At 41.9% G+C, this 12,085-nt stretch overlaps 1 protein-coding gene across 1 annotated transcript; it reads right to left on the bottom strand.

The window, feature by feature from the left end:
- Window positions 1-548: 548 nt before the first annotated feature.
- On the bottom strand, window positions 549-11,910 carry LOC128760268 (serine/threonine-protein phosphatase 6 regulatory ankyrin repeat subunit C-like). The gene is made up of 28 exons (XM_053867511.1): window positions 11,775-11,910; window positions 11,489-11,572; window positions 11,280-11,358; window positions 11,081-11,151; window positions 10,804-11,004; window positions 10,639-10,726; window positions 10,250-10,392; window positions 9,283-9,495; window positions 9,137-9,215; window positions 8,417-8,531; window positions 7,788-7,870; window positions 7,554-7,662; window positions 7,418-7,486; window positions 7,202-7,345; window positions 7,065-7,118; window positions 6,790-6,901; window positions 5,944-6,015; window positions 5,666-5,867; window positions 5,441-5,528; window positions 5,192-5,309; window positions 4,908-5,127; window positions 4,666-4,753; window positions 4,285-4,368; window positions 3,982-4,127; window positions 2,728-2,810; window positions 2,509-2,591; window positions 1,714-1,805; window positions 549-1,652 (listed from the first exon to the last, which is right to left on the bottom strand). Exons 1-28 carry the CDS (start codon window positions 11,799-11,801, stop codon window positions 1,411-1,413), a joined length of 3,189 nt encoding a protein of 1,062 aa, XP_053723486.1. The 5' UTR covers window positions 11,802-11,910; the 3' UTR covers window positions 549-1,410.
- Between the last annotated feature and the right edge of the window lie 175 nt (window positions 11,911-12,085).

Below are 12,085 nucleotides of genomic sequence, written 5' to 3' on the forward strand. Positions count from 1 at the left end.
CCAGACAACACAGGATGGTGGTGTGCAGGATGACCATGGTGGTGAGGAAGGTGAAGAGGGAAAAGGCAGAGAAGAAGACCAAGTCATCTGCAAGAAAAGGAGACATGGTGGTGGAACAAAGAAGTGCAGGAGTGTGTACAAAGTATGCGAGGTTGGACAGTAAGGAGGGTGCGAGAGATTTGTATGGGATTGCAAGGCAGAGAGATAGAGATGGGAGGGACGTGCAGCAGGTTAGGGTGATAGGTGTTCAGGGGACCTACTCAGAGAGGCAGGCAGAAGGTCGAGAGGAAAGAGGAGATTTATGGACGTGGTGAAGGAGGACATGAAGTATGCAGTTCTGAGAGAAGAGGAAGTACAGGACAGGGTGGAATGGAGGAAGATGATCCACTGTGGTGACCCCAGAAGGGAGCAGCCAAAAGAAAAAGAAGAAACAAATAACACAATGAAGAGCTGAAAAAACACCATTAAAAACGGTAACTCACAAACTGCTCATGCACAATGCTTAACCACAGATGGGTTTTCACCCACATACAAGACAATGTACAAAATTTTAGTGACAAATGTTTTAATGATGAAACAGTTGATCCTTGCAAAGACCCTTGCAATTAATAACAATAATCTTAAATAGACTGTGTGAAAATAAACCTTTATTATTTATTTTTAAAGAGTCAGCTAAAAGCTCTTACACACTTCATAGAATACCAAAACACAATGTTGAATCATATTTGGGCAGAACACAGCAGCAGATGTGAGAGCATTTTGACATAATAGGATAATAACTTTACCATAATAATAGAATGATGTAATCAGAAACAAACTACTAAAAGCAATACTATCTCACAAACTTGATACTAAAAGTAGAGGCAAACAATAAAGTCGAGCTTTAGACTGGGACAATTTCAAAATCATACATTTTAAGTTGTAGAGAATAAAATGGTCAAGAAACGTAAAGCAGCAGTAAAAATATTGACAGGTGATATGTCTGTGCAGAGAGGCACACACACCCATTTTAAATTTAAGACTAGTTGGACAACCATGACCGCATCTAACAGAATGTGGAACATACTTTTGATAAACTTTCACAGAGTTTAGCAACCGTGAAAAGAGAGGATGTGGAGATTAAAAATGAAGAGGGAAAAAAAAGAGCCAGCACAGCTTGTTGCTCCTTAGTGAGTTGTGTTTTGATTTCACTTCAATTGGAGTGCATTATTGTCCTTCATGAATTCAAATACTTTGTAGAGCACCAAGTTTGACTGTTGAGAACAAACTTGTAGCAGCACATCCACATTTAGAGGCCACCCAACCACTCATTCCAGTTGACCAACATTCTAAAATCTACCAGCAAGATCGTCATGAAACCAGTTGGATAAAAATACAACCAACAACGCTCTTCAATTATGTGGACAACTTTCACTCAGTGAGACACCCATGCAGACCCACTGTGCGAGAACGATCCTTGGCATAGTTATGACAGAGACCACCAGTGGACCCGCAGGAGGCACTTATGCTACAGTTCTTCAGGACAGGGTTGCAGCGGGGTGTTGGACCATTGCTCGACTCTGGGATCAGAAATGGCTTCATGCTGGAGAGAATCTGAGCCAGGCAATCTGCCACATTCTTGTTTGGTGCACACGCCAGAGCTGGCGTACGACCTGCAGACAAGGAGCACGTTCTTGATGGAAATGACTTCTATATAAGAATAGTACTGCTCACCTTCTTGATCCACAGCCATGACGGCTGCTCCTCTGCTGAGCAAGACCTGCACCACTGTGGCCAGCCCCTGCCTTGCTGCTATGTGTAGAGGCCTACAGAAGAAAAAACAAATCAAGACCAGTAAAAAAAAAAAAAAAAAAAAAAACTTTGTCCCATAAATTCTGGACTACAGAGCGCAATAGAATATTAGCCAAACCCACTAAAGTTAAGAAGTGAAATGTCCATAAGCCGTGGGTGCAGTAGTGCTGTCTGTGCTGTAGAAAGGTCAGTGGTGCACCTGACTTAAAAATTAGCATCACTTCTAAAATAGTTGTGAAAACCGAAACAAACTGGCAATGTTCTGAACTTGAATCATGAACTTCTCAAATCTTTTATCGACATTAAATCGCTCACAATGCGCCCTTGTGTCTGAAGTTCCGATACGATCTTGTCTCCGGTCCTCCATGAGATCCGGCTAAGTAGGTGGATCCCGTGGTTTTGAAAAATCTAAACTGAACTATATTATTTGGTTTCAGGGATGAAAAACTGGACTACTTTTCTTGCAATTCCTTGATCATATAAAGGTGGACTTTGTTCAACAAAATCCCTGGAAGACCATCAGATCTAACTCACAACACTGATATTATACGACCCTTAAATTCGCATTAAGCGACATAAAATGAGGAGGTATCAGAGAAATAATCACAGGCACCAAACTAAGAGGAGGATAAACCAGCATAAAAATATGAAGTGTAGTAGTATACTGCACCAATTGACTTTAATTAAAAGGCATCCTAACAATCCTAACACACTCACATTTGCAGAGTGCTGTTCGCTGCATTGATGAGTGAGGAGTCATTAATCTCTGCCAGGATCAGCAGTGCACACATCTCATGGCCCTGAATGACAAAAACACATCTTTATTTCCAAGCTATGAGTGCAAGATGTTTTAGAAAACATGCAGAGCGACAGTGCCATGCTTGTGTGTGTGTGTGTGTGTGTGTGTGTGTGTGTGTGTGTGTGTGTGTGTGAGACCTTGCTACAGGCCAAGTGAAGGGCAGTGTTGTTGTGGACATCCATCAGGGTCAGGTCTGTCTTTCCACTATGCAGCAGGTATTCTGTAAGGCAACACAACATGGAATTGTTCACAACCATCATGCGTTTTAATGTGAAAGGTAGCTACTGTTTTACTCAGCTGTAATTGCCCTTGTGTTGGTCAGGGGGTAACAGTCAGATGTGTCAGATACACTAAAGTGCCAAAAGCATTCGCTCACTGACTTTGGCAAGAGCCATAGGCTCCAATATGAAGTCAGAAATAAGACCTTCCCCTCTAGCAGGAAGGTTTCCCACCTGGTTCAGTGGAGTGTCTGAGGGGCTTTTCACACTGTGGATTCTGTCTCGTATGGCCTGAGTCCGATTCGCCCCCCCCGCTGTAACAGAATGTGGTGTTTCACAGCCAAAACTAAACATGAAAGAGTCCTGTCATGTTTATTTTACCAGGAAATAGCGAGACAAGCTGCGTAATACGGAGCGTATTGATTGATCCACGCTGCTCACACCTTGAATACAGTGAGAGAGATTACTGACGATCAAGAAGGTTTTAATCATTTAAGCACAGATCCAGACTTCGAAAATGATCAATGAATAGTCTCGTGATCTTCAGTAACTTGGGGAAAATCAAGCTGCATCTTTCCTTCTCGCTGTCCTCAGCGCTGCAGCCACGTCACGGCAGTGAAAATTACTATACAGCGCGGCATTATTCATTTAAGCAAATCTGTCAATAAAATCAGATGTTTATCATCCAAATAAAGGCGAAAACATGTAGGTTATCAAACATCCGCACACATCACAAGTCCCGGACCGCTGCCCTGTGCTGCGCTCCCGTTCCCGAGCGCAATTTTCCTGCAGCTCCCGGCTGCACACCTCAGTGTTCTGGGAGTTTGAGAAGTTGTTTTTGAACGATGTGTGCCCAGACAGCGATCAGACCCTTTACTGCCCGACATTTATCATGTTTGTGTGGAGTTGCGCTGTACACATAGTTTTGGGCATCTAGCGGCGAGTCGCCAGAGGTGAGAAGCCCACCCCCACTGAGAGTTTCCAGAGACAAAATGCAGGTCTCCAGCCGGGATCAAGTCTGCGGCCAAAACCAGACTCGCTTGTGTTCACATCTTGGACTTGTGAGCTGAAAGAGCTTTGTCTCGAGACAGAACCCGTAGTGTGAAAGTGCCCTGAGAGATTGGGACACCCGATTTCAAGGTGTACATACAAGTATATCAGCACTGAACGCACCCACGGCCACGGTGTGTCCACAGCTGGCAGCAACCATCAGAGCAGAGCGTCCACAATGGTTCACAGCATTGATGTCCGCCCCCTGGGACAGAACTAGGTGCAGCCCAGTCACACTACCCGAGAAGGCAGCTGCATGAAGGGGAGTCCTGTTCCCAAATCACACAAGCATGAGCCCACACAACTCTAGTGTTAATATGAACCATCATTAAGCCAATTACAATAACTCTGACTTAGCGAAATGAATAAAATGTATTATGTCACATGACAGTGTTGCGTTTCAAGATAATCAAAAGAAGATCCGACCTTCCTTTGGCATCACCAATCTTCACAATCTTAGGTCCAACAGTCTTAACAATGAGACCAGCAGCAGCATCATGGCCATTGATCCTGGAATGTGAGAGGAGAAATGGGATGGGAATGAGAAAAATCACACCAATGTTGAGACACTGTTGTATCTTTGCAGGTTGTTCATTCAACTGAAACAAACTAAATATTAGTCTCTCAGCATTTCAACACTCACCCAAACTTGGTCCAAAATGAATAAATGCAATTGTTGAAAATGTTTTTTTTCTCACTTCAATAGAACCATATTTTATTTTTTGCAATAGAACTGTGTCACCTGTCATTGGTTCCATTCACAAAGGTTGACTAATTTTCAAACGCATCATTCCAAAACTAACTTACAAAGCACAGTGCAGCGGACTGAAGGCATTTCCCTCCTGGATGTTGAACGGTTTATATTCAAGCAAAATGCGTAAACACTCTTCATGCCCTAAAAAAATGAGAAACAAAGTAGAATATTGCAGAAATAATATAGCAGAAATATTGAAAATATCCTATTCTAATGTCAGACTTAGACTCAACTATGCTAGGTTTCTTTTTGTCAGAGAAAAGTCAGAGTCACCCTTCAATGACCAATCACATACCGTGATAGGCAGCCCAGTGAGTGGGTGTGTAACCTTTGTAGTCCAACATGGAGTCCAGAGGGTCGCTTTTAAAAGCCTCCTTGAGCAAACAGAGGAGTAGCTTCGTATGACCGCCTGAGGCAGCAAGGTGCAACGGCGTCCTTCCCTGAGCATCTCTACACAGAGGAGAAGCGCCATGTTCCAGCAGTGCAGACACACAGTTCTCACTTCCCAATGTAGCCTGCAGGGAAAATGAACTTTTTAAATAATGAAAAAAAAACAACAACACGGGGAGTTTGACCTACACTTCTGTGTAGTGCAGTGAAGCCTTTGTTGTCCACTACATCAGCACAGGCTCCTTTCTCCAGCAGGATATGGACACAATCCGTGTGACATCCCAGAGCAGCCAGCATGAGCGCTGTCCTAAAGATATTACACTTCATATTACATTGGGTCTCGTGAGTGTCCGTCAAACGCTTCATTTCATGTCACTAATTCATTAACACATAGCTAAGACCACTTTCATTGATCAGTGATGACAAACTTGGACTTACTGTCCTTTTGTGTCTTGGCTATCTAGAATATCAGTGCTGTGTCTTTGGTTCACAAGGAGAAGCAGGCAATCCATTTGACCCTCGGCAGCTGCAATGAACAAACAAAGAGTTAACAGGCAAGTTTGATTCAAAACAACGATCTAAATCTAAAATAGAACTTGGCTTCAACCTCATTTGATTTATGTGTGTAGAGTGGCAGTCAAAACAAAACAAAGAACAACACACCTGCAGCATGGAGAGCGGTCCACTTGTGTTTGCGTTCCTTCACTGTGTAAGAGGCCTGGTGCTTGAGCAGAACCTCCACACACGAAGCAAACCCCCTGTGGGCAGCGAGGTGGAGGGCAGTTTGACCCTCAATGTCTCGCACATCCAGACTGACCAGGGTTTCACACAGTAGGCGAAGCGCCTCACAGTGACCATTATATGCCTGCAACCACAAGATGAATAGTGAGTCACGTCAAAGACACACAAAGAGCCTCTTATTATTGTGGGTTTTTACTCACAGCTAAATGCAGAGGGCTGACTGGAATATTACTCTCCACCTCCTCCAGACAGTTGAAGGAAACTTCCAGCAGCTGCAACCAGAAGATTAAAACATTAAATACTGTAGGCAACACTTTCTAAAGCGAGATACCTTTACATACACCAAGGTTCACCACACCAAATTAAGCGGCTTTTCACACTGACGGTTCTGTCTCGGGTGACCTGAGTCCGATTCACCCCCTGCTGTGCAGCCTTGCGCCTCTGGCGATGGCCTTTTTTTCTTCTCAGCTGGCGGTTCTCTGCGCAAAATAGCTGCTTTGCGACCCACAACAAAGCATGGAAGTTGACCTCCTCACCTCAGATATGAACTGATGACAGACCTCCACCACGGCTGTAACAGAATGTGCCGTTTCACAGCCAAAACTAAACATGAAAAAGTGTCTCCAGCTGGGATCAAGTCCGCGGCAAAAACCCGACTCCCTTGTGTGCACATGTTGGACTTCTGAGCGGAAAGAGCTTTGTCTCGAGACAGAACCCGCAGTGTGAAAGCGCCCTAAGTTTCAATGAAACTCCACACATTGCAATGAAAGTATTGAACTTGATGCAAAAATAAATAAATAAATAAATAAAAAAAAGCCCTCAAAGCAGAAGTGCATTCACTCATCTGATTATTATACTATGATGTCATCAGGCGGCAGCCATAGTGAATTACATTACAACATTGATAGATGTTTATCTGATCTACTGGAGATACTCACTGACTCATCTCTAAAGTAACAGATGAAATCATTCAATGCTTTGATGCCGCCTAACGTGAACGGTGGCACCCAAAAGGTTAAAAGATCAAATATAAACCCAAGCCCTACCAGTTCCAGGTGTTGCTTGTTCCCATATGCTGCAGCAAAATGTACAGAACTGTAACCTCTGCTGTTTTTTAGTGTCGGGTCAGCTCCATTGTCCAGCAAGAAGTCCAAACATCTGAAAGGATAGCAATATTAATGTCATTATAATCTGGTATTTGCAGTCCTAAGTCAGAATTTCTACAATTTTTATGTCTGCCTTGTTTATGGGCGCACTCACTACATTGAAGAATGTGCTAATGGCTATATCTAAAAACAACAACCCCCATTGTGAAACTTACAAAGAAGCTTCATGTTCCTTTGCCACGCCGTAGTCAGGATCTGTGCTCATTCCACTGGGGAACAGACATGGTCAAATAAGGTACTAAAAAAATGGCAACACATTTTTTCCTGAACTGAAAATAATCAAATCTCTTACTCAGAGAAGATGAATGAAGCGGCAGCTGCATAGTGGAGTGGACTGCATCCCATTAAATCTGCATCATTGACCTCAGCACCTGCTCTGACCAACGAGATGGTAGCTTGACTGTTGCCATTGGCTGTAGCGTAGTGCAACGGAGACCTGACCGATAACATGGGGAGAAAAGAAGCGCTGAGTACATGCAACCTCAACAACATATTGAAATCAGATTACCTTCCCAGGTGATCCTTAATATCAAGATCAGCTCCACAGCTTATCAGAAGGTTCAAGCTGTCAACATTTCTGCTGGAAAAAAAGGACATCAGCAAGGGACATTTGTATCCATCTGACCTGCTGTTGGTGACGTTACCCTCCAGAGGCAGCAGCATGGAGGCACGTCCTCCCATAGTCATCCTGAGAGTTTATATCAAATCCAGGTGACTGGCAGTTTATTTCTGGCGTGACATTGTTATAAAGGCCTGCAGGGAAAGTACAACATTGATGTCACTTTAAATTCAGAAAAAGTGTGCAAAATCATACAAAACAATTTAATTTCATTACAGCAATTACACATATAAAATATTTTGGGGTTACATTTCCGTACCATTTGATAACAACTTTCGGCAACTATCAGGAAAACCATGCAGCGCTGCTAGATGGAGAGGAAGCATTCCATGAATCCCTTGCCTTAAAATAAAAACAGATCACAGATAAATTAGAGTAAAAACTTAACAGCCAATATTCCCTCTATGAATGCACAATTTCAAATCAATAAACTTTTTTTATATTTAGCGAATAAGCCTTTATTGTCTGTAAACTTTTACTTCTATCACAACAATTGCAATAAATAATATAAACGTAAACACTTTCGAAATGAACTGATGTGTCAATAGAATGCAGGTGTTTCCATGCTACAGATGGTACTTTGTTTACAAATGAATAGAAGAAGTCCCTTGGTAGAAGAAACCATCATCTGTTTTCGCTTGCTTTGAAAATACAGCGTATGTCAGAGGAGTCCAGTTTTAGTTTTTCCCATATTAATAGTATTAAGGGCAAATTTATATACAAAATGTACTGCAAATGCATGTGCACTATGCGATTACATTGTTCATTGCAAAGCAGAAAGCACAAATAAATGTAACAGCTTCTGCATCACTGATAATTATATTTTCATACTGTATACCAGACATTAATCATTATTCACACAATGCCTATGAAAGAAGAATAACTCACTTGACTTTATTAGCACCATTTGTCAACAGTGTGCTGACCAACAACTCCTGGCCAAATCTGGCTGCAACATGAAGCGCAGTGTTTCCATAAATATCTACACAATCTATCTCGCCACCTGCAGACAGAAAAAAACAGACACACAGAGTCCAAGTTATAGCAATACAAGTGAGGGCACAAGAAATCAAATTATGATCATGATCAATGGTTGTGGTCATTCAGAAAGAGATGTTTTTGAATTTTGAGACCCAGTTTAAAGACTGCGGAAGTAAACTTCAGACCAACATCCATACTGTCGGTCTGTATGACCATACAGTTCACCAAGGGTTCACTTTGAACAACACTTTAAACACTTTGTTTCATTGAGTGGTAGCTAGGAGAAAATAAATATAGTCCTGGCTTCCAAGAGCACCAAACATACCTGAACTACTGTGGCTACACCATTAGCTTCTAAATTTGTCGGCTAAATTGTCATGTTGGCACAAAATGTCATGGGAAATGTAGAGATGAGAAGTGTATTTTGTATTTGTTTCCACTGAGTTGCACCTCATGACTGCACTTTTTTTAAACTAATTATCATGTATTCATATTTAAAAGTTGTTTTTCCATTGGTAACTCTTTACACATTTTGCTTCCCAAAATATAGCAATAAAAACATAGCATCATGAATAACCGTGACAATAATATAAATTACAATTGGCCACATCTATATTTTTGTATTACCATTTTGTATTAGAATCTGTGAGCCTGTGAAGCATCCATTCATAGCAGCCAAGTGCAAGGGGATTTTTCCTTCCTTATTCTGTGGTGGAAAGCAGAACAGGATTAATGCATATAGCCGGAATTAAAAAAAAAGCTCGGACACTTACCTGCATGTTTACATCAGCACCGTTATTGATGAGCAGCTCAAGACACATCACCCCGCTGGAGGATGTTGCAGCCAGATGCAGCGGTGTGTTGCTATTGTTGTTTGGCTGGTTCACGTTGGCCCCACAGTTCACCAGCTCAGATGCCACAATATCATGTCCGGCCTGGCTTGCAATATGGAGAGCCGTGTTGCCAAATGTGTTGGGCTCATCAATCTGACAAAAAGATAGAGGATAAAGAGGGAGAAAAGTTTATAAACTTTAATGGGAATAGCTACCAAGCTGGCAGAAAAAAAGCAATATACTGATAGTAAAAATATTGTACTACACCATAAGATCGCCCTGCAGTACTTTCTTCATGCAATGAAGTCATGACACAGTGGTGTTCATTCCAGCGTTTCCACCACACACTGTCATGCTTTCAGAAAAATGATCTCTTTTTAAAAATGAAATCTCACATGCTCTAATGTTTAAAAATGTAGTGGAAACATTCAAGCAAACGGATGGCACATGAATATGATGGTTTTCTGGGTGTTTTCCACAGAAAATCACGAAAAAATCTTCACAATGGAACCCAAATCTCACATTATGGCTGGACATATTAAGAGACGGGATTGCTCGAGGACGGCTGCAGATTGCTGAGAGATTTACTTAAATCACCAATTCGGTAAACGTCAAAATGATCCCCTCTGCGCCTCAATGTTTCTCTACCGCTTCCTGATTGGCTGCATTTCATTCTGGGGTTTTTTTTCCCCTCCGCCACACTTTCAAAAAAATCCCGGTAGAAACCCTGCATTCAATTGAATAGGCTGTCGACAATTTAGTCCACACTTTGATGTCTGCTATACATTTTATCCGCTCCTTAAAACAGGAGATCGGAACACGAGTTATCTTTTATGATCTGGACATTTCTAATAACAGACATTTAACAGGAATAATGCTCCAGCCTCAAACTGTGGAACAACCTTACCCCCACTCCAAGCTTCAGAAGATATTTAACAGTATCGGTTTGGCCACCAGCAGCTGCAGCATGAAGTGGAGTGTAGCCATGTTTGTCTTTACACATCACGTCTGCTCTGTGAGAGACCAGCAGTTTCACCACATCGACATGACCTAGAATAAATAAATCATCTGACATCACTGAAAAACAAAACAACCTTTACACAGAAATCACTTCTTGTAAATTCTGAACCTGATGTAATAATAATAATATTAATAAAGCTTTATTTATTTAGCACGTTTTAGGGGTTGTTCACAAAGTGATTGTAGCGCATTTCAGCGCATGTCTGCATGATCCTTGAGTAGGGGGAAAGTGCCAGAAAGAAATACATGGATGGAAAAATATTTTCAGCAACATACCAAGGAATGAAGCCCAATGAATTGGCTGCCTTTCCTTTTTATCTTTGGCAGTGATGGTGGCTCCTTTGCTGAGCAGTAGGTTCACCATCTGCAGACAAAAGAATCCATATTACAGGGTACTGTGTATTTGGTGGACCCAACCCTGATTTTCTGTGCCCAGGTTACCTCTGAGTGGCCACTGTATGCTGCGTGATGTAAAGGCGTCCTTCCCGATATGTCCAAAACATCCATGCTGCACACATGTGGAATGAGAGCCTCTGCACAACCAGTAGCCCAGTTTGCAGCAGCCACATGGAGTGGCGTATGCCAGAATTTGTCCCGTGCATTCACCTCAACCCTGTGCTTCAGCAGCAACTGAACAGCTTTCTGAAAATGACATTTAAAACCTTACAAACATACGTTAGAGACAGCACTGTAAAGACTAGTTTGAGGGGTAATAAACCTCATTGCGTGATGCAGCTGCACGATGTAGTGGAGTCAGCATGGCCTGGTCCTTAGTATTAATGTTTGCACCTTGAACACAGGAAATAGTTTTGACAGAGGCAAGTGTCAATGATGTTTAATGGCATACAGCACGCATATGATATACAGGCTTGGTTTGGGATTCGTATAAGTAATGAAATGGGAGTGTGGGAACTTACCTGAGGTTATAAGAAGGTCCATGATTTGGACATCGCCCAAATAAGCAGCTGCGTGAAGTGGTGTGCTTTGGCGTTGGTCCTAGAGACACATACAGATCAATCGCTTACATTATAACTTACACAAGCCATGCATACGAGCTTTGTGCTTCAGTATACATTGTGTATTGCAGTATCATCATTATTACAGACATCGTCGCACAAACAATTACCAATGAATTCACATCTTCTTTATGGTCCAACAGAAATGTGACCTCCTCTACATTTCGCTGAAATACAGCTTGGACCAGTGGGCACTGAAAGACAGAGAAACCATACAAACATGGAATATGCAACTGTTTTCGTCAAGTAAAAGCACATTAGGTCGACTTGCTCATGTAAATGCATCTTAATCTCCACTCGTCACGTCGCTGCTATGACTAGCGGTAGTTTTGCAGTAGTTGTAGTTGTTGACAAAAAAGTTTAGACACAAAGTTATTTGCTCTCAGATTCAGTTACCTGGTCGTGTATATTACTGCACTCCATTCTTCAAGCGTCTGCCAAATAAATGACTCCGACTTTGTTCACTACATGTCACTCCGTTGTTACTTGTTAGCCGGTTAGCTGTCGGTGTAGTCTTGAGCGACAAGAAAATATCGCGAGAGAAGTCGTAAACGCGATTTGAACACTTGAACACTTGAACACACAAACACACACACACACACACACACACACACACACACACATATATATATATATATATATATATATATATATATATATATATATATATATATATAGAGAGAGAGAGAGAGAGAGAGAGAGAGAGA

Source organism: Synchiropus splendidus, chromosome 6, assembly GCF_027744825.2.
Source record: "Synchiropus splendidus isolate RoL2022-P1 chromosome 6, RoL_Sspl_1.0, whole genome shotgun sequence".
Taxonomy (NCBI): Eukaryota; Metazoa; Chordata; class Actinopteri; order Syngnathiformes; family Callionymidae; genus Synchiropus; species Synchiropus splendidus.

Excerpts from the sequence above, each read along its gene's own strand:
- LOC128760268 (XM_053867511.1), bottom strand. The coding sequence starts at position 11,801 with ATGGAGTGCAGTAATATACACGACCAG. Across the intron at positions 7,346-7,417 it reads ATTAAGGATCACCTGGGAAG|GTCTCCGTTGCACTACGCTA; the intron begins GTAATCTGATTT and ends GTTATCGGTCAG. Across the intron at positions 2,592-2,727 it reads TTCACTTGGCCTGTAGCAAG|GGCCATGAGATGTGTGCACT; the intron begins GTCTCACACACA and ends TTTGTCATTCAG.